This window comes from Peromyscus leucopus, chromosome 12 (assembly GCF_004664715.2).
Source record: "Peromyscus leucopus breed LL Stock chromosome 12, UCI_PerLeu_2.1, whole genome shotgun sequence".
Taxonomy (NCBI): domain Eukaryota; kingdom Metazoa; phylum Chordata; class Mammalia; order Rodentia; family Cricetidae; genus Peromyscus; species Peromyscus leucopus.
Window position 1 is genome coordinate 50564588 of NC_051073.1, and position 20374 is coordinate 50584961.

The 20374-nt window shown below is 42.2% G+C and overlaps 1 protein-coding gene across 1 annotated transcript in view; it reads left to right on the forward strand.

The window, feature by feature from the left end:
* The first annotated feature begins 14018 nt into the window (after positions 1–14018).
* Positions 14019–20374, forward strand: part of Tmprss7 (transmembrane serine protease 7) — a 34685-nt gene continuing 28329 nt past the window's right edge. Inside the window, exons 1-2 of the mRNA XM_028872061.2 lie at positions 14019–14601; positions 16792–16999. Of these exons, the coding sequence (XP_028727894.1) occupies positions 14554–14601; positions 16792–16999 (256 nt within the window). The 5' untranslated portion in view covers positions 14019–14553. The remainder of the gene's footprint in view (positions 14602–16791; positions 17000–20374) is intronic.

Genomic DNA, 20374 nt, shown 5'->3' on the forward strand with positions numbered 1-20374 from the left:
GGCCGTGCTAGCACGTGCAACAAACAAAAGAAAAAGAAGTGGATATTTTTAACATTTATTTTTTCTTCTGCATATGACCAGCTCAGAACGACCTATCATATAGCATGCAATAGACGAGAATCTGAACTAATTGTCCTTAAAAAGCACACCCGCTTCTAGAAGCCACTTTGTGCTCATTGCCTTGGAACTTTGTAATTACAAACAGTCTAGTTATTTGTGGTTGATGGAAGACTAATTCTACTTCTGGGAAAACCTGCACCCGCAATTTACCTATGCTAGCTTGCACGTGTTTAGATGGTGGTTTCCATAATCCCACTTGAATATTTCAAGTGAGAGAGCTTATGTGAAATATGGTTAACTGGCTTATAACTCAGCAAACTCGAAGCTCTGTTTGGCTCTGAGCCTATAATGTATTCTCAAAATAAATTCCCAAACTTTAGTAGCCTTGAGCTGACATGTACACCATCTCTTGACTCTCTTTCTCTCTCGTAATCTCTTGCTAGTATGTGGCCTTCAGCTGCAACCTGCCCAGCATGAAGCTGTGGTGGTATTGTGTTCCCCAAAATATTGTGTACCCTAATAAACTTATCTGGGGTCAGAGACAGAAGAACCACAATATTAAACATAGAGGTTAGGTAGTGGTAGCACACACCTTTAATCCTAGCATTCCAGAGGCAGAAATCCATCTGTTCAAGGATACAGCCAAGCATGGTGACTCACGCCTTTAATCCCAGAAAGCAAGCCTTTAATCCCAGCGAGTGGTGGTAGAAAGCAGAAAGGTATATAAGGCATGAGAACCAGAAACCAGAAGCATTTGGCTGGTTAAGCTTTTAGCTTTTGAGTAGCACAGTTCAGCTGACAGCCATTCGGATAGGAGGACACAGAGGCTTCCAGTCTGAGGAAACAAGATGAGCTGAGAAGTAGGCCAGGTGAGGTTAGCTGTGGCTTGTTCTGTCTCTCTGATCTTCCAGTGTTCACCCCAATACCTGGCCTCAGGTTTGATTTTATTAATAAGAACTTTTTAAGATTCTTTCTTAAGAACAAGGAGCACAGACATGTTCTTAGCGTGTGTGTGACTTGTGCTATGTCCCAGCAAGATCAGATGAGGAAGCTGATCCTTTCCTTATGAATAGTGCTTCTACATGGAAACTACTGAACCATGTATCACTGAAAGCCCACTGGATAGGTTGGGCATGGTGGTACACATCTGTAATCCCATAGCTGCCCAGAAGGAGGATGCCATGAGCTTGAAGCCAGCCTTGGCTAATAGTAAGACCTTGTCTCCAAAAGTAAATTTAAATAAAACAACATACAAACAGAAAAGAAAATCCATTGAATGGATATGCCATCTCTTATTTAATCCCCAAATTGTTGGATTTCACTCTTGAAAAATCAAACCATAAGAAATATTCTTGTGGAAACCTGTGTTTATCCATTTTTTGACTAATATTACCACCCACACTTCCAAGGTCTCCCACAAAGTCTACTTCTACCAATTTCTCTAACTCTCATAGAACTATCATTCTTTAGAAGTTTGTAAACATTTCAAAAGGTATCATGTTAGGGCATTAGTGGGATCCAAGGTCCACAGCAACTGCAAAAGAGTTTACAAAGGCTCACTTCCCGGTTGCAAATCCCAATGTTTTTTTTATGTCTGCTTCATAGTATATTAAATCCATGAGCAACTCATGTTTATCAGGACCCCATGAAGAAGACAGGGTTGGTAAAAACAAAAAGCTAATTGGTGAGAATGACCACAAAGCATGGCTCCAGAAGAGAAATTATTGTTTCCAGAATTCCACTTGAATGCTTCAGGCAAAAGAGTCTAAGTGAAATGTGGCTAATTGATTTATCATGTTCCAGCACAATCCAATGCTCTGATGTGGCCACCAGCATGTAATATATTCTCAAGATAAATATGACAACTTTTATAGCCTTGAGCTATGAAGATAAAGGCAGTTTGAAGGGCAGAGATAAATCTCACAGAGTGCACATTTGTCTAGAGCAAATATTGTCCTACTGACCTTTATTTTAATGAAACACATATTGAATGGCCTTCTGTAGGATAAAGTTAAAGATCCATTCTGCTCCATATTCTTGGATCAATACTTCTTTGAGAGAGCATTACGTCAGTCTTGTAATGGAATGGTCTTGGACCACACAGATTCAAAAATGACAAATGGTCTGTGAAGAGATCCTGTTTCAGAACAAACTAAGAAGACAGAGGCTGTGGGACTTTCACTTGAAAGATACAATAGGTCTGATTGAGCTGTTCTCACAAAATGCCTTAGCCTAGGTAGGTTGTAATGATGGAAACATATTTCTTACAGGTGTAGAGGTTGGGCCTCCCAAATCAAGGTACTAGAAGTTTTCATGTTTTGTTCTTAGCTTCAAAGATGGAGCCTTACTGCTGTGTCCCCTGGAAGGGAATCAAATCTTTGTCCTTACATAGTGGAAGAGATGGAGGGGATTGGGGAGCTGTTTGAAGTCTCTTTCATACAGATATTAATGCCATCATGGGGGAAGAGCACTTATGATCTGATGAAGGCCCCATTCTATTCTCTCTCTCTCTCTCTCTCTCTCTCTTCTCTTCTCTTCTCTCTTCTCTCTCTCTCTCTCTCTCTCTCTCTCTCTCTCTCTCTCTCTCTCTCTCTCTCTCTCTCTCTCTGTCCATGTTTGTGGAGGCCAAAAGCTAACCTTAAAGTCATCCTCAGGAATACTGTCCACCTCATTTGAGTCAGGGTATCTCATTGGCTGGGAGCTCAATTAGGCTAGGTTGGTGGCCAGCAAGAGATCTTTCTGGCGCTCCTGGTGCTAGGATTGCAAATGTGTGCCATATTTCTATGAAGGTTCTGGGAATTCAGCTCATGTGTTCATATTTCCAAAATGCAAACTTAACCAGCCCACACCATCCTCTCAGATCTCAGAGGCCCCATCCTTTTATTTTCAATTTTTGCTGTTTTTTTTTTTAAATATAATTTAATTACAGGAAAAATAAGCATCGATGAATAGCATTGATTTTTATTATCATTTCTTTATTCTTGAGAATTTCATATATGTACACTATGAAATATAACTATATTCATGCCCCATTTTCTTTCTTCAGCTTTCCCTGTATTCCTCCACATACATTGCTCTCCCAGCTTCATCTCTTCATTTTTTTGGCAACTCATTAATTCAAATTAGTATTGCCTTTATGTGCATGGGGGTGGGGCATGGAAAACCCACCAGTGGGAACACCCTGAAAAAGAATTATTCTTCCTCCTCAATAGCCATCAACTGCCAATGGCTCTTCAGTAGGAGTTGGGGCTTGTCCAACACCTCCCCTGTCAGTGAAAGGCCCCATTCTTAAGGTCATTTGGGGATTTTTTTTGTGGTGGGTGGTAGGCTTGTAAGTATTAAATGTGACACACACATTCAAACTATAGAAGATATTTACTTAGCATGTGCTAAATAGCAACCTTTCTTCTACATATTACATTATATCATTTAATAATTACGGCAATCTTACAACATACTTACATAATTTGGTTTTTTTAAAAAGGAGAATAAATGTGAACCTGAGAGCTAGATATGGTGGCACATATCTTTAATTCCAGCTATTAAGAAGCAGAAGTAGACAGATCTCTGTGAGTTAGAGGCTAGTCGGAGAGTTTTAGGCCCACTAAGGCTACAGAAGGAGGCCCTGTCTTAAATAAACAAACAAAAAACAAACAACAATGAAAAAACCCCCAAAATTTTGAGTTGCAAACACTGTGATTCCCAAGCCTTATGGAGCTTCACTATGTAATGATGCCTTCTGCATCCTAGACCGAGGGCTGGGCTTTGGGGAGTGCATGGGTAAAACCATGGTCTTTGTACCCACACAGCACATGGTATTTCCCCAGGATAAACTCACCGTGAAGAATTCTTCCAGCTGTAGCCCAGTAAAGCACAGATGTGTCCATGTCTCTGGACCCAGCTCAAGGGACATACTTAATACTCTCCTGTGTGAATATAGATAGCCAATATTTAATGTAGCTTGTAATGCATTAGAAAATTCTAGCATATGGTTTTAGATCAGAATTATTCTTGCAAATCTACATAGATATTACATAAATCTTTGCTTTTGGGATCTCTTCCAGAAGGGAAGATTGGGGTGAGTTTAAGTGAGACATTCTCCTTGGGTACAACATTTAAGTCTGAGAAGCAAATGTATGCAACACTTCTATATAGCAAAAGAAGCAAGGATCATGAAATTAGATCTTTGGCAACTTTGTATAAAATAACCAAGTGATTAATTAATAATTAATATGGCAACCAAAATTTTCTAAGCACCCAGTATGCATCAGATTCTGTGCTACCCTTCCTCTAGCATAAGGAACACAGAGTCCCTTAGCTGGTATAGATTTATCATGAGAAGAGTCAGGCAGCCAAAACCCCCCTGCTGTACAGTCTTTCCTCCTGACTAGATGATTTTGGAGAATGACTCTCCAGGTTTGACACCAGCCGCGTAGACAGGTTCCCTCCTCCGCAGTTTTGCTAAGACACTAAGGCAGATGAGCGAGTCTGAAGAGGCTTAGCTCAGAGTGAAGGGACTTGGCAGCTGTGGGTGACTGTGGGTGGATGCTACCAGAGACTTCTAGTGAAATTCAGCTTGTGAACGTGGAAAACTATCACTTACGTCAGAATTCCTTCTGGTCTTGTTGACCCAGTGAGGGGTCAGTTAGCAGAGCCATCTACTCACATGCCCTTCGTACCGGAAGAGGAAGGAGAAGGATGCCAGCAAACACCTCCAAAAGCCAGAAGCCTGTTGAAGAAGCAGCAAGACGCCATTGGAGGCTTCTACGTGGTGGCAGGCCCATGAACTTAATCAACTCTATTTTATCATTCTCATACCAACAACAAGCAGGAGACAGCCAGGAGACCCTCTGTAAGTCAACACTTATCTGGATATTTTAGTGGTTAGGCAAGACTAGAAAGAGACACTAGGGGGATGAATAAAAAGTAATTTAGTAGCTATAATGCAAACCCCACAGGAACGTTGTTTGTGTTGGCTGGAACAACGTTGAATCCATGACTTCAAAGATAAAACAAAAGAACTCAACAAGTTCTATGTAACTCCTTAGTTAAGGCAGGCAATATATGTGTATGGGTGTGTGTGTGTATGTGTGTGTGTGTGTGTGTATGTGTGTGTGTCTGTGTGTTTGTGTATATATACATGCATACATATATGTATGTATGTATATAAAAGCCAAAGCTGTTTATGATAGAAAGGGTCTAATTTTTTTGTTTGTTTGTTTTTTTGGAGACAGGGTTTCTCTGTGTAGTTTTGGTACCTGTCCTGGAACTCACTCTGTAGACCAGGCTGGCCTCGAACTCACAGAGATCCTCCTGGCTCTGCCTCCCAAGTGCTGGGATTAAAGGTGTGCATCACCACCACCCGGCGAAAAGGTCTAATTTAATTCTGAAATGGTTCATCTTTTGGGAAGAAAGATCAGGATGAGTACGAATTCTGTTCCACACATCACTTGACAGTGGTATTTGGATTTCAATCCCAGCATCTGGACTTTGGAAGGAATGAGTAGAACATATACTGGGATGTTTCTCTTACTTGCCATTTGTAAATTGCATCAAGGCTGTTGAGGTCATTCACTGGTGCAGTTTGGGGTGAGGAGCAAGCAGTTGAACGAGGCATTGTTCAGATTCCAGCTTCTGCACACAGTCCGTGGAATGGTTGTCCTGACAACCACACCGAAGCTGGGAGTGTGGAGCAGCGTGATGGACGTGAACTTGCTGGCAATGCCAACTGCAAGGCTGAGCAGGACTCGACTCCTCACTGACAGTGTTGTTACTCTCCTGGCTAGTATCTGCCACAGACCACACATCTACAATGTCCTGGGGGAACATGTTATTCATGTTCTCGACCTTTCTCTGTGCCCAGCATAATTGCATTCATGTTTCATTTTGTTCTTTATGCCATAATTATTCCCATCTTCCATCAGTTTTGCATTTTCTTAGAGTCATTTCCTGTCATTCCTTTTTTAATATTATGGCCTTTTGTGATTTTCAAAATCAGTCTCTGGTGCAGCAGGTATGTTCCTCTGCCAAGCATTAAGCCTGTTCAGCTCCCACTGTGAGCCAGGAGTTGTATGTAGTTCATGAGAGCAATGGCTTTCTGTGAGACTGTTGCTTCCTGTGGACCAGTCTGGGCCTCCAGCTGTTTGGTTAAGCCTCTGAGTCAGAGTGGCTGTGAATCTGTCCACCCCAATGCCTGTCACTTGATCTTAGCTAGAAGGTCAATAAGAGAAAGCCCAGTGCACCTTCATCCAACCACGTGTGTAGATTGAATTGAGTACTTCTCATCCAAAACAATTGGAAAAGAAAAACAGAACTTTGTAGTGGGACAATTGAACCAGAATGAAAGGGCTACCAGCTCTCCACACTTTTATCTCACCTTTATCCAAGGATTAATATGACTCACCATAGATGATTCCTCCGGAAGCAGCAAAATCCACATGGGGACAGTGCAGTGGCAATCCAATAACATCACTGAGTGCTGGCAAACCACCAGAAGCAAGGAAAAGGAATCCCAAGGTTTCAGAGGAAGCATGGCCCTGCCAACACTTTAACGTCAGGTTTCTGGCCTCAAGGACTGTGGGACAGTATGGTTCTGCTGTGGCTGTTTAAATCTCTCAATGTGTGGTGGTGTGTTACGGAAGTTTAGAGACGGCAATGCACTGTGAGTGCCAAGCATGCAATGTCTTGACTTCCATCTCGTTCACGTCTCAGGGCGTGTTTGTAGTGAAACTCGGGGAATTCGATGCTACCTTCATCTTTAGCCATATGTTCACTGTTTCCTGGAAAAGTCATATATTCCCCAGGTTCAGATTCCTTCAGTCATGATGTGAACATAGGGTGAAAACAGCATCCGCCTGGACCATGTTGTGACACGCTCCCATGAGACTTAAGGGGGCAAAGGGAAGCAACACAAAGAAGTTGATGCCAATGCTCTTTCTAAGTCCAACTTCCATGTCTCTGGCAGCACCTACGGAACAGTGAGAGGCTAACTTATTAGCTTGTAAATAGAGTGAAACCAAATCCTAGACCCAACAAAATTCTGTCAAGGCTCCCTTTCCTTGCCTTCCCATCAAGCTATTGTATGAGAGATAACAGGAGAGAGATTTGCCCCGAAGGGACCAGAAGTATGGTTGGAGATTGAATAGACACAGGACATGATAATTCACGTACAAGACAATGTGAGGGATTCCACAGAGTGCCGTTGATGAATTGTTGTAATGGAGGTCACAAACAATAGAATGCACCGCAGAGCTTTTGAGGCAGAAAAAAACAAGAGGTTGTTGTAGGTTGGGATGTAAAAATTTGCAGGAGCGCTATAAGCAGAAAGCAGAAGATGGCTAAAACGTGGAAAGCAGAGCGGGCCAGAGGGAAGGCCGGGAGGGAGGGCTGCTGATGTCGTCTTCCTCTGTGGTCCAGGCTAATCTTCACGTCCCTGGGATTGTACACATTGCCTCAGGATGAAATCAGCAGCTTACATGCCTTTCCCTCCACTGAGAGCTATTTTAGAACAGTGATATAGTTTATCATTTAAAAGTATTTGACCCGTGTCACCACATGCCATGCAATAAATATATAAGCAGATGGATGGAGGAGCTCATTGAAAATGCACAGGAGCGCAACTGAAAATGCAGAACTTGACGGGTCTGTTAGTCAGATAGGAACTTTGGTGTCACACCAAGAAAGATCTCGAATAGCAGGCTAGGAGGACAGATAAGAAGGGCTACTGTTTGTGAAGGAATGAGGTGGCATTGGAGTCATTTTAGGAAGCTTTATTTTTCACTCTTGAGCACATTGGGTCAGTTTCAGCGTGGGTGGGGCCTCGAGGAGGAAATCCAGTTAAAGAGACAAGAATAATCCAGATCAAAGATGCTTTGCTTTTTAGAAAAGATCCATGGCATATGACACAACGCATTAAGATCACTGTCCCTCTCGTAGGAAGGAAAAGGAAGCCAGCAGTTTATTACAGAACATGAAGGATGACCCAAGTAACCTTGAGATTTCCACCACCACCCCCAAGGGCTCAGCAGTGAGTGGCGATCAGATGGCAGCTCTCTGTGTGTGCATTTATCATAGCAGGGGGAAGCGGAGCTTGAGCAGTGGAAAAGCCCTTCTCAGCTGCTGAAAAGCTGGCCTCTCCTGCAGTCAGGCAAAGATGGGCCAGTCTCCTCCCACTGCTGGGCGCCTCTACGCCAAGGTCTCAGAACCTTACTTATGCGGGATGAATGACTCAGAGCTGTCTCTGAGTCCTCACTCTGCAGTCGCTTTGGTGGAGAAAGTCGAAACACTTGCAAGGTTTTCATAGGTTAAATCTACATCGAGGTTAAGTTTGTGTTCTCCATGACCACTGCTGACTCCAATGGAGTGATATTTCTCCGTGGATCCAAGTCACTGTGTGCTATCTGCCTGCCTGACTGACAGGGACTACTTCCCCCTGAACAGGGCCTTGACTGCTGACAAGGACCATCTTTTGAGCTACTTAAAATGGGAACACTAGCCTGCGTGTGATCCTTGTGTTGTCTTTGATGAAAGGTTCTGGAATTGAAGGGTCTCTGCCAGAACTTCAGCAAATGTAAAAACAATAAGGAGGTCAAAGACAGCTTGCCCTCCAAGCTGCTCCCAAGCTTGTCTGCCTCATACCCCAGCTTTCTTCCCATCTCTTCAGCTCTGTGGCTGTCTAGTGGATCCCACTCTCAGAGACGATCATTTCCTCACCAACATCTTTTTTTTTTTTTTTTTTTTTTTTCCTTTTCCAAATGAGCACTTTATTTGAACAGATACATAAAAATGATTCCAATTTTTAAAAAAATACTAAAAACATACATCAACCATAAAAGCACTTCCTCTGACTGGAGGAAGATGGGAGCGGCTATTTTCAGAACAGCCATAAACACAAGGAGCCAACATAGCAACCACGACACGCAGACATCTCATCTTGACAAAAAGAAGTTGTTCTAACACCAATGTTTTGTTCCAGCTCCTCCGGTACATTCCCGTGAAATCTGTTTGCGTATGTGACTCAAAGGCACTCAGTTCAGAGGTTTAAAGTCCTGAGCTCAAGTAGGAAACAAGATTCCCAACTAAAATTTGAACATAAATTCCAGTAGAACACAAAATGTTTGAAAATGTAGTATTGTATATAAATAATTCATAACAAGAACACAGAATGCCAGACAAGACCACGCACATAAGGCGAAGGAATATCCTCAGAATCAAACCAGTTTCCCTTATTCAAGTTTATTTCAAGTCCTAAAGCTGATTGCTGTTGTTGTCATTTAAAATTGTAGGAAAGTTAAAGTTTTAAAAAATATGAAAATGCTTAAATTTAGATTAAAAAACAAAAACAAAAGCAAATCAAACCGAAACAGAAATAGTTCCTAAGCCTAGTCCCCCAAACCATGAAAAGGCTCTGATGGGAAAAGCAGTGGAGACTGAAGGAAGGCATCAGATTGAACCGAAGACTCAATGAGCAACTGAGAACTAAAGGACAGCTTTAAAGGCACCCACTCAAGGAGCAGTTATAATTGGTCATCCAAACTCTGCCCTTAGCATTCTCCTAACAAAACAGGAACACATTTACAAATAAGAAAGTCAAGTTCACTAACACTAGGTGGGGTCAAAATTCAAGCTCAAAATTAAATCTGTATTTTGTTGCAAGGAAAAGAGAAATTTACCTATAGTAATTTTCTACTGCTACTAAATTAAAGCGAGTTGATACCCTTTTAACATACATGGTTTGACAGATACTTTCTTAGTTTTAAAATACTTTTTCATATGTGCATAGAAATGTAATGAGGATGAGGACATCTGCAGCATCCATAAAGTTCATAAGGCCCATCACTGTTAGTCACCTTAGATGTGAATGCAGTAGGCCGGTAAGTTAAAGCTGGCCCCTACAGTTTTCAAAGTGCTCCTCTTCCCACCGACGAGTGCCTCAGTTTCCTGGGTTTTCTGGGTGACGATTACTTTCAGTTCTTTTTTCTGGTGATATATACAAGAAGTTACAGCAGATATACAAAGGGAAGACCAGAAGCCTGCTGTCCAAGTTCATCACCACTTGTTCCTGGTCTTTTTCAAGCGTCAGTATTTGGTAGCCAGTTGCTCTACTGCATATGAGTTGCCTCACCAACATCTTAGCGAGAAAAATTTCCAACTTTGCGTTGGAAGAACTTAACAGCACCGGTGAATCTCCCCACACTTGGAGTTTTTTACCCTTCACATTTAGACACACTTGCTTCGTTGTGTGTCTGTTCACTCAAACTGGGTTATATTTTGTTCATTTGTTTGCTGGTGAGATTGCATTTTATTTTACCTGTTTATTTTTGTTTTTATTTTTATTTTGTGTTTTTTTTTGAGACAGGCTCTATGTTGCCCCCGCTGTGCTAGAACTCTCTCTGTAGACCAGGCTGGCCTGGAACTCTCTCTGTAGACCAGGCTGGCCTGGAACTCACAGAGATCAGTCTGCCTCTGCCTCCCCAGTGCTGGGATTAAAGGCGTGCGCCACCACCGCCTGGCTGAGATTGTATTTTATTTTATTTTCTTTTTTCTTTATTTTATTTTATAATACTATTCAGTTCTACATAACAGCCACAGATTTCCTTGTTCTCCCCCTTCCTTTTTGTATTTTAATTCCAACATTTCTCTCTTCCCTTTCTTCCCTTTGATTGTATTTTAATTCAACATTTCTCTCTTCCCTTTGATTGTATTTTAATTCCAACATTTCTCTCTTCCCTTTTCTGCTTCCAAATTCCAAAGCCTCCTCCCCATGCCAGCTCTCCTTCAAATTCATGGTCTCTTTCTTGCTTTTTTTAAATCAATTGTTATTGTATACATATATGAATTTGTATATTACTAAATATAACCTGTTGAGTCCATATAATGTTACTTGTATGTATGTCTTCAGGGCTGTTTAGCACTGGACAACCAATTGGTGTGCTCTTTCCTGGGGAGGATCACCTCTCCCTCTCCCAGCTTTATTCAGGTGCCTGCTCCTGAATAAATGATCCCAGAGCCTTAGGGGTGGGAGTGTTTTATAGATGTATCCACTGAGACTGGATTGTGATATATATATATATATATTGGTTTTTCGAGACAGGGTTTCTCTGTTTAGCTTTGTGCCTTTCCTGGAACTCACTTTGTAGACCAGGCTGGCCTCGAACTCACAGAGCTCCGCCTGGCTCTGTCTCCCAAGAGCTGGGATTAAAGGCGTGCACCACCACCGCCCTGGGATTGTGTTTTAACAACTTCTTTCTCTATACTTTGAAATGACCTTTTGTGAAAAAAAAAAAATCACACAACACAATGAACCAGTAATGGCTATGGGAAGTGGGAAAATTTTATCTAGCTTTGTATGTATTACCATATTAGTAAAAATAAAGTTAACAAAATAAATATTGCTTACAAACTATTATACATAAAAGCATAATACCTTACTGCTCAATCTCTATGTAACTTTATTGAAATTTAAATTCAAATTAACACTGAGTGGTCACATGGGAGATAGACATGAAATCATTTCAATTCCATTCTCTTGTCTGTCCAGTCACAATAATTACAATTGTTCTGAATCTTCTGTTTAAACGTGGGACTGTGCAGTCCTTCAGGAGTTGGTGAAGACAAGCACTCAGGCCCATGTGAGCTGAAATGATTTCAGCAGCTGAGAACTTATCCTCGGTCTGGGCTTGATGGTGCACACCTGTACTCCAGAGCTTAGGATACATAAGGAAGGAGGGAAGGAGGGAGAGAGGAGGAAAGAAAGGAGGAAAACTTTCTCTTCAAATGAACACATGTTGCAGACTTCTTATTAAATACAACTGAGCATTCTCCAAATTAACTTCTTCATTCACTCATTACTTATTAAAACATGAATATTAATGTGACCATTTGATATTTAGATATGAATTATGAAAACTCAATTGTGATAGTAGTGATTGTTTAGCTTTTAAATTAGTCAAAAATTTTCCAGGATGGGATGTTTTTTATCACTTACTATTGTTGGAGTAATGACTAAAAAGCAGCCCATGGTCGGCTGCATAGATTTACGTTTGGCTCATATAGTGCAGCATCTTGTTATCTGGTTGCTACTTCTCCCTCTTAGTCATGTCAAAAAGCAAGGGCAGTGAGTCCATTACTTTCCCATTGCTGTGCTAAAACATCAAGACCACAAGTGTCTTGTGGGAAAAAAAAAGTTTATTTTAGCTTACAGTTACAGAGGGAGAGTCCATAAAGGCAGGAAAGGTATGGCAGCCTGTGTGGCCAAAGCAGGAAACCAAGAGACCACATCTTCCCTGACAAACATGAAGCAGAGGGAGCCAAGTGGAAGTGAGGCAAGGCTATACACCCTCAAAGCCAGTGACATAATTCCTCCAGTAAGGCTCTAACTCCTAAAGGTTCCCTACCTCCTCAAACAGAGCCACAACAAGGGACCAAGTGTCCAAATTCGTAAGCCTATGGGGACCATTTCTCCTTCAAACCACCACTGCGAGCACAAACTCATTGCAGGCTACATTTATTTTTTATTTTTTACAATTTTTATTGGGCAGCATTGCCACAAGGAAAAGGGACCAGAAGAGAACTGAGCTCAAGTGCAAACATAGGAAAGACAGTTGAGTAGTTAGAGCCAATGAGCAGCGGAGTGAGGGTGAAGAAGACAGCAAATGCGAACCAGAGTTCACCAACAGTAGAGGGCATCCTCGATGACTGGCCTAAGAGGGTCCTTGCTCAAGGCAGGCCAAGACATACAGAAGCACAGAGAATGAATGTGGCTAAATATAGAGTCATCATACACCAAGCATGTGGGGATTTCCTCAGAATCACCTTAGCAGGTCTCTTTCAACTGGGATAGACCAGTGAAGGACAGGGTCCAAGGGCGAAGTCTAGTTAAAAAGAGAGCTCAGAGGAGCCTGACTAAACTTGGGTGTGGCTAGAGTTTTCCTGCCTTGCCCACAGTTAGGACAAATCTCTGTCACCCGCCAGTCCCACAGCCGCTCAGACCCAACCAAGTAAACATAGAGACTTATATTGCTTACAAACTGTATGGCCATGGCAGGCTTCTTGCTAACTGTTCTTATCACTTAAATTAATCCATTTCCATAAATCTATACCTTGCCAAGTGGCTTGTGGCTTACCGGTGTCTTCACAGGAGGCTTATCATGGTGGCAGCTGGCAGTTTCTCTGCCTCAGCCTTCTGCTTCCCAGTATTCTCCTCTCTCCTTGTCCCACCTACTTCCTGCCTGGCCACTGGCCAATCAGTGTTTTATTTATTGACCAATCAGAGCAACAGATTTGACATACAGGCCATCCCACAGCACTTGGGTCCAAGACAGTCTTCACTAGGGACCACTGCTTAGGGACCACTGTGTAGTATGGATATTTTTCCTATATTAATGGAGTATGTTTCTGTTCTAGAAAAAGGTAGAATACATCAGAGTGAACCATTAAAGAGGCCTAATTTTAAACCTTCTAGATCCTTTAAATTATAAAGCCTAAAGCATCCTTTTGATGCCCAGATGTCTCAGAGAAAGATGTTTAACTTGTGTGTGTTTCCTCAGCAACAAGCAGAATTCTGACCTTATCTTCCAGGATTACTCTTTCCATCCTTGGATCTTATTCAGATTTCTATGGAAGAGATGAGGATAAGGGATTTACATCAGAAAGGCTCCTGGGTTTTCTTAGGCTCCAAGACTTAAAGGAGAGAGAGAGAGAGAGAGAAGAAATCCTGGTAGGAAGCAGGTTTCTAAGGGCTGGATAACTGAGGGCAGGATTGGAGAGGGTTCCCTAAGGATCATGCAGACATACTAACCAGGCAGAAACTTAATGACTTTTTTTTGACAGGGCGGGGGGGGGGGGGAGGGGGGCACCGGGGGCGGGGCGATGACAAAGTCTCCATATATAGTTGAGGATGTCCTCCAACTTTGGCCCTTTAGTTTCTATCTCTCAAGTTCTAGGACTAAAGAGTGTGTTACCTCATCCAGTTTAATTGCTTGATTTTTTTTCTGTTAGACAATCAGTAAAGACATCTTAACAACAATAGAATAAGGCCCCCCTCTGATAGTCTAAGCAAATGAGGTTGGTCTATATTCTTTGAAGAAGGCAGATAAGAAAAGCAAGAGCGGGATGATCATTCTGAAATTACTTTTAAGATGAGGACGCACAGATGACAATAGGAAAATGTCTATTTGGTTAATCTCAATCTGAATGACAATCATCAATGTGTTTAGACTGTTGGATTGAGTTTCTGGTAGGGAACTGAATCCTTGGTTCTTCACAGAGTTACATTCAGAAACCGTTCATGGTGGGGGAAACGCTGAGTGCTAGGTCCCTTTAACTTTACAGGGAAGCAGGGAGACAGCTTCAGTTTCTGAACTGGACCCGGGGAAGGTAAGCTGACTCCAGTCCTCTGTAAGCTAGCGGAACACAGTGACTGTCTCTCAGTTCTTTTCAAGGGATCATGTAGGGAAGTGAGCGAACACTGGATGGACACACAGAAGCCTGAAAATGGACAAAGAAAACAGTGATGCTTCCTGCAAATCCTCAGACCTGAAAGTAAGTGCAATGTGGGAAGTCCTCGCTCTTCCTTGAACACTGTGTACTGTTGACCCTAGTAGTGAAATGGGTTCATGTGGCTGTAAAAATAAAGAGGACAAAAACAAATACTTTTTTTTTTTTGCATTACTTAATGGATTTTGTTGAATGTGAGCTTGTTTTGAAAGACCGTAGTTGGTAATTAATTAGTACCTGTTTTTAGAAAACTCCAAGGAAATTGTACTGATCTCTACGTAAATTCCACTTTAAACTTTAATCAGTAGTGCTAACTGAGACTGCCTATAATATGTTCTGGTTCTTAAAGATCCAGCTTAAGCCTTGGTGATCTACATGTGTTGGCATTTCTGTTCATTTCTTTTACTCCTTTGGAGTTACGCTATGCTTAAAAGTAGCTTGGCACCACATTTAACTCATCTGACAGTGGTTTATTTTCTTTCCAGAAGAACAAACTGGCCCCTTCCAGAAGCCACGTTAAGTGAAGTCTGTCTAGTTCAGGGTCACCGTGAGAGATATGGGCAACATGTCATTTCAAGGGTTGACAAGGATGTTTGCCAAAAAAGAATGAGGGCATCATGAATAATGCAAAGTGTACTTGGCCCCAGATTAGCCCATTAACTGGCAGGATTAAAGACTGGAAGATGTGGTACTCTGAAGGAAAGAGAAAGAGGGTGACAGAGGAGAAAACCATGACACAGCTATTGGGAGGCTCCTTCTTTGTCTTTTTTTTTTTCCTGGATTGCTCCCTTTAAAAGAATGTGTGTTTAAAAGTTATTTCATCGCTGGCGTTTAGTTACCCTGACATGCATAAATCTCTTTGTCTAAGAAGCTAAACTCCCGGATGCATTATTAAAGAATTCACAGCATCGGATGACAGAAGGCAGAGGAGGAAATAAAAGAGGAGGAGGGGAAAAAGTTCAATAATGTAGTTTTCCTCCTTTCAAGCAACAGGATGCACACAAACGAGCAATTTGACTAGCCAATGAGTCATCTGCTTCATCCCTTCTTGCTTTAGTTTAAAATTCTCCTCTTATTTATGATCGAGAAACTGAGTCACCAATCAGTTCAGCAGCTGTCAGGGATAAAACAATCGTGTTGGCGTCCCATCCTCCAGGCCCGCACAAATCACCACGCCTCTTTAGATTTTCTACCTAACCCACGCTCAGAGAGCAACAGTGAGGAAATCAATATATTTCTGTGAGAAACTTACTTGTATTCTTATTTCCAATCTCGCCACCAGACAGAAATAATAAGAGTACAAGAGAAAAACAGAATAATACAAGCATCCAAAAGCCGTAAAAAAACATCTGGGCATGATAATCCATTCATGGAATCCCAACACCTAGGACACAGGCAGGAGAATTGTGAATTCACAGGCAGCTAGAGCTACTTAGTAAGATCTTGTCTCATAAAATGAATGCCCCCGAACCCAATCCCTTCTGAAACTCGAATTAAAAACAAACGAACACCCTAAAAAAATACACAGGGACGGCTGTGTCCACCCAGGCACCTCACACCGTAGTCCTTTCCCCTCTTCCTAACCTTTAGACCCCTTTGTCTGCTGGGCTCTATGCAGTCAGGCCTCAGCTCCAGGGCTTCATTCAACAGGGTTGGCGAGGATCTGGAAGGTACACTCTATGGTTGGTACAACGTCTAGTTTCTTCTTTTAAAAGAAAGTGCAGGAGTGCGTATGCGTGTGTGTGGTCAGAGAATAACTTGCAGGAATTGTTCTCTCCTTCTGCCTTTGTGGGTTTAGGTCAGTGGTTATCAACCTGTGGGTCACAACCCCTTTGGGATCTAGTGACCCTTTCACAAAGGTAGCCTCAGACCATCAGAAAACACAGATGTTTATATTATGATCCATAACTAGTAAAATGACAGTTATGAAGTAGCAACGAAAATAACTTTATGCTTGGGGGTCACCACAACATGAGGGACTTAATTAAAGGGTCGCAGCATTAGGAAGGTGGAAAACCACTGGTTTAGAGGAATCAGGTTTGCTAGCAAGCACATTTACTCACTGAGCTCTAACGTCTAGCTTTTCTGCGGTCCGTTTTGTAACTGACTGAAAACCACTTACTTCACTCACACAGGCATGACTGATGGGCCTTTTAGCACCAATTTCTCCTGCATGAGTCGCCCCACTTACGTTTGAGATGACCTCTAATCGATAATTCGTCTTTTCTTTGAAAGATCTCCAACATCTCCATTCAGGTGGTCAGTGTCCCAGGGAAGCTACCAGGGAGAAGACTACCTCGAAGACCCATTGGCAAACCCAGGCCTCGCAAGCAGCCCAAGAAGAGAGTTCCCCTTTGGAATGTTCAAAATAAGATCATTCTCTTCACGGTGTTTTTATTCATCCTGGCAGTCACAGCCTGGACACTTCTGTGGCTCTATATCAGTAAGTTACAATTTAAGTTCCTTTGGGGGCAAGGGTAAGTTCTGCCTAAATCAGCAGGCGTAGTCCGTCTCTGGGTACGTCCGGTAGAATTTCTCTCTTTCCCAGACAGACACACAGCTCTCAAGAATGGAGTTGAGACTTTAAGGGGAGAAAGCCGCTAGAGCAGTCGGCCATTTCTTCATCACCACCACTTCCTTGCCCTGGCGGGGAGGGACAAAAGGAGGAGGGATGAGGGATGGGAAGGGAGCTGGGGAGGATGCCCAGGGGGAGTTGGCTTACTCATAAATGCGATGCATTTGTAGCTTTTAAAAAAATGAATGGAACACTAAGCTGTTTCATTTCCTCATTCCGCCTACAGCCTGTCACTAGGCAACCTTAAATTTCCGGCTCCCCCTTTCATGTAAACACCTTTGTCTCCCAGTTCTGTTTTTACCTCTGTAACTAGGCTTTTGTCAATCTGATTGATCCTTTTGGGGGCAGATGTGACAACTAGGCTCTTTCTTACTGAGTACTTACTAATTCATCCTGGTAACTGCTTGACTTGCATTGGTGTTCCCATTGTGTGTAATGTATTTGACATAAAGTACACTTAATAGCACGTAAGTGAAATATATGTATATGTGGTCTCAGCCTGTGGATTCTGATACAGGGCGTCTGACATTCTTATAACTTCCTAAATGATGGTAGATGGGAGTGTCTTTTGTTACAGTTTTTCATCATGGTCTAGTTCTTAGTTGCTAATACAGAACTTCTAAGAACATTGCTTTTTTTTTTTTTTATTTTGCTTTTCTAATATTGATGAGATGACTGGTACCTGAAAGTGCCCAGAAAGACAGAAGGAAACATGTCATTACCAGGCTGTATCTTTCAATTCTAGACCGTATTGGAAACGGGAGAGAAGCTAGAGACTAAATTTGATCATCAATGGTTAATGATTTAATCAATTACACCTTCAAAATAGGACATACATAAAAACACCTACAAATCATGTCTCCGAACATTTTTGAGTTGATGAATTTGATGTGAGGTGCTGTATTCAACGCCCGCATGGAGAGGAGCTTCTAGGCTCAAGCTTGCCCAGGCTGCACACCTAATGGTTCATTTGTGTTCTTCATAGTATCATATGTAACAAGCCATGAATAATGAGTAAATAACAACAAAGTGTCTTAACAAGTGATCGCAGCTGAGAGGGTTGTGGGAACCACTGATTTATAGAAGCAACATGGATTGCTTAGGGGTACACTGCTTGTAGTTGACATCTGAGGCCAAAATGTTATTATGGGAAAGAGGCAGCAGCTGTGTGGTCAGCATAAGTTACACAGTCATTGGATACCCAATGCTATTTGCAGAGAGTTGGAGAGTTGCTTGATGCAGAGACAAAACCCACACATCTAGTGTCAGAAATGCTGAGTTGCAAATCAGTTTGCCTACATCTGTTGTCAAAGAAATTGAAATGTGATTGTAAGGCAGGAGAACTCTAGGCAAAGAAATTCATGAATGTTCTTGAGCAGTGTAGGTCACTTGCTTATCCTTATAAATTGATTCTCAATAACTTGGCATAATTTAAGTACCCAGGCAATCTTCAGAATTCTTTTTTTTTTTTTTTTCAGATGCAAAAGCAAGAGGGTTTATTAGATACATGGGTACCCGGGGCGAAGTCTCTCAGAGGACTTGCGCCCCTTCCTAGGGCAAAGGGGACTTTTTATGGGATTCCAGGGCAGAGGCGCGGTTACAGAAGCAAGAAGCATAGTTACAGGGTCCCTATTGGTTGTTTCAAAGAAGGCCAGGGTGAACTTGGGGTCGTATGTGTGTGGCTGATCTGGCCTTGCCCAGGCCAGCTGCTTATTCCTCAAGGCCAGGATTCTTACGGATGCGTTTTCTACTTTTGAAAAGCCCACAAGTTGGTACTCAAGAAAGCATGTGGGTTATGTTTTCATTCTGAAGGGATTATTTTGTCATTATTGGAGAAGGACACCCAATGGGTCTAGAGATGGAAGGCCTCCAGAACAGTCTCCTGAAAGTTTATTGGATACATTGTGGTACTCAAGAAAGGATGTGGGTTATGTTTTCATTCTGAAGAGATTACTTTGTCATTATTGGAGAGGGACACCCAATGGATCTAGAGATGGAAGGCCTCCAGAATGGTCTCCTGAAAGTTCATTGGATACATTGTAGGAGTGCCAAGGTGAGTTGACCTCTGTGATAGGCAAGAGTCAGACTGGTAAGCCAGATAACATTTCTGAGTCCAAGGAGATTATAGACCTACAGGGCAAGTTAAGACAATGAGCAATGAAGACAGCACACTTCATATGAACACAGAGCATATACAACTCATAGTTTCCTGGCACGCCAACTGACATGTTTGCAATACCCTATCATTGACACTATACAGAAGTAGCTTATTGGTATAAAAAAGAGAGGGTCATTTGGTGGAGACAGAACAGTGGTAGGAAACAAAAGAAAACCTGTTTGAATAAGTAAGAATTGTTTAATAGAAGCAGGGTTTTTGACATATCCAATTTGGTCATAGAAGGTGGCCATGAGAACTGAGGCAGTTAATCAGGGAAACCAGCAAGGATCTTGTACACTGGTCTGAGCTAAAAGTATTAAGTAAATATAATGAGATTCAATGCTAAACTGATCATTTTTGCACTGCTGATGTTCTGCCCCTTAATCAGGGAACGAGGTGTGAGATTCTTTAAAAAAAAATGAATGAATAAATAAGTATATAGAAATTGTCTTTGTGGAAAAACAAAACCAAAGGCAATCACTAGTTTTAAGTGTGAGATCTAGTGAGGCACGATGATCTGCCAGTCAAGAACCTGATAGTGATCAAAGCCCAACAAACAGAAGACCAAAATGTGTCCCCCCAAAGCAGATTTCCCGCCTTTACTCTGTGTTCCCCATCCTTTCACAGCCTCACTCACTGGCTTTGGCCCAAGTGACCCCAAATAGACTCTAGAAGAGGGCTGATTTCTGTCACTCCCTTAGATTTCGTCTTTGAAATCCGACCCTCTTTTAGTTAGCCTCACCTGATGGTAGGCCCCATGCTAGCATGAGGATATTCTCTTTCTCATTTCCACGCCCCTCCATCTTTTTCTTCCGCACCAAACGTCTTGAGGTCCAAAGGTAAGCCCAGAACTTACTATGTTGGGGGCTGAGGTAAAACAATGGTTTACTGGGCATTCCCTCCCTCAGAGAGCTTGAAAGGGCTGCCCAGGGGTGACTGCCACAGAGAACGGGGTTGCAGAGCCCTGTGAGAAGCCTGGCATGGCAGCACATGACTGTAATTTTAACACCTAAGAGTCAGAGGCAGGGAGACTTGGAATTCAAGGACAGCCTGGGCTGTTCTTATGAGATTATCTTGAAAGACCA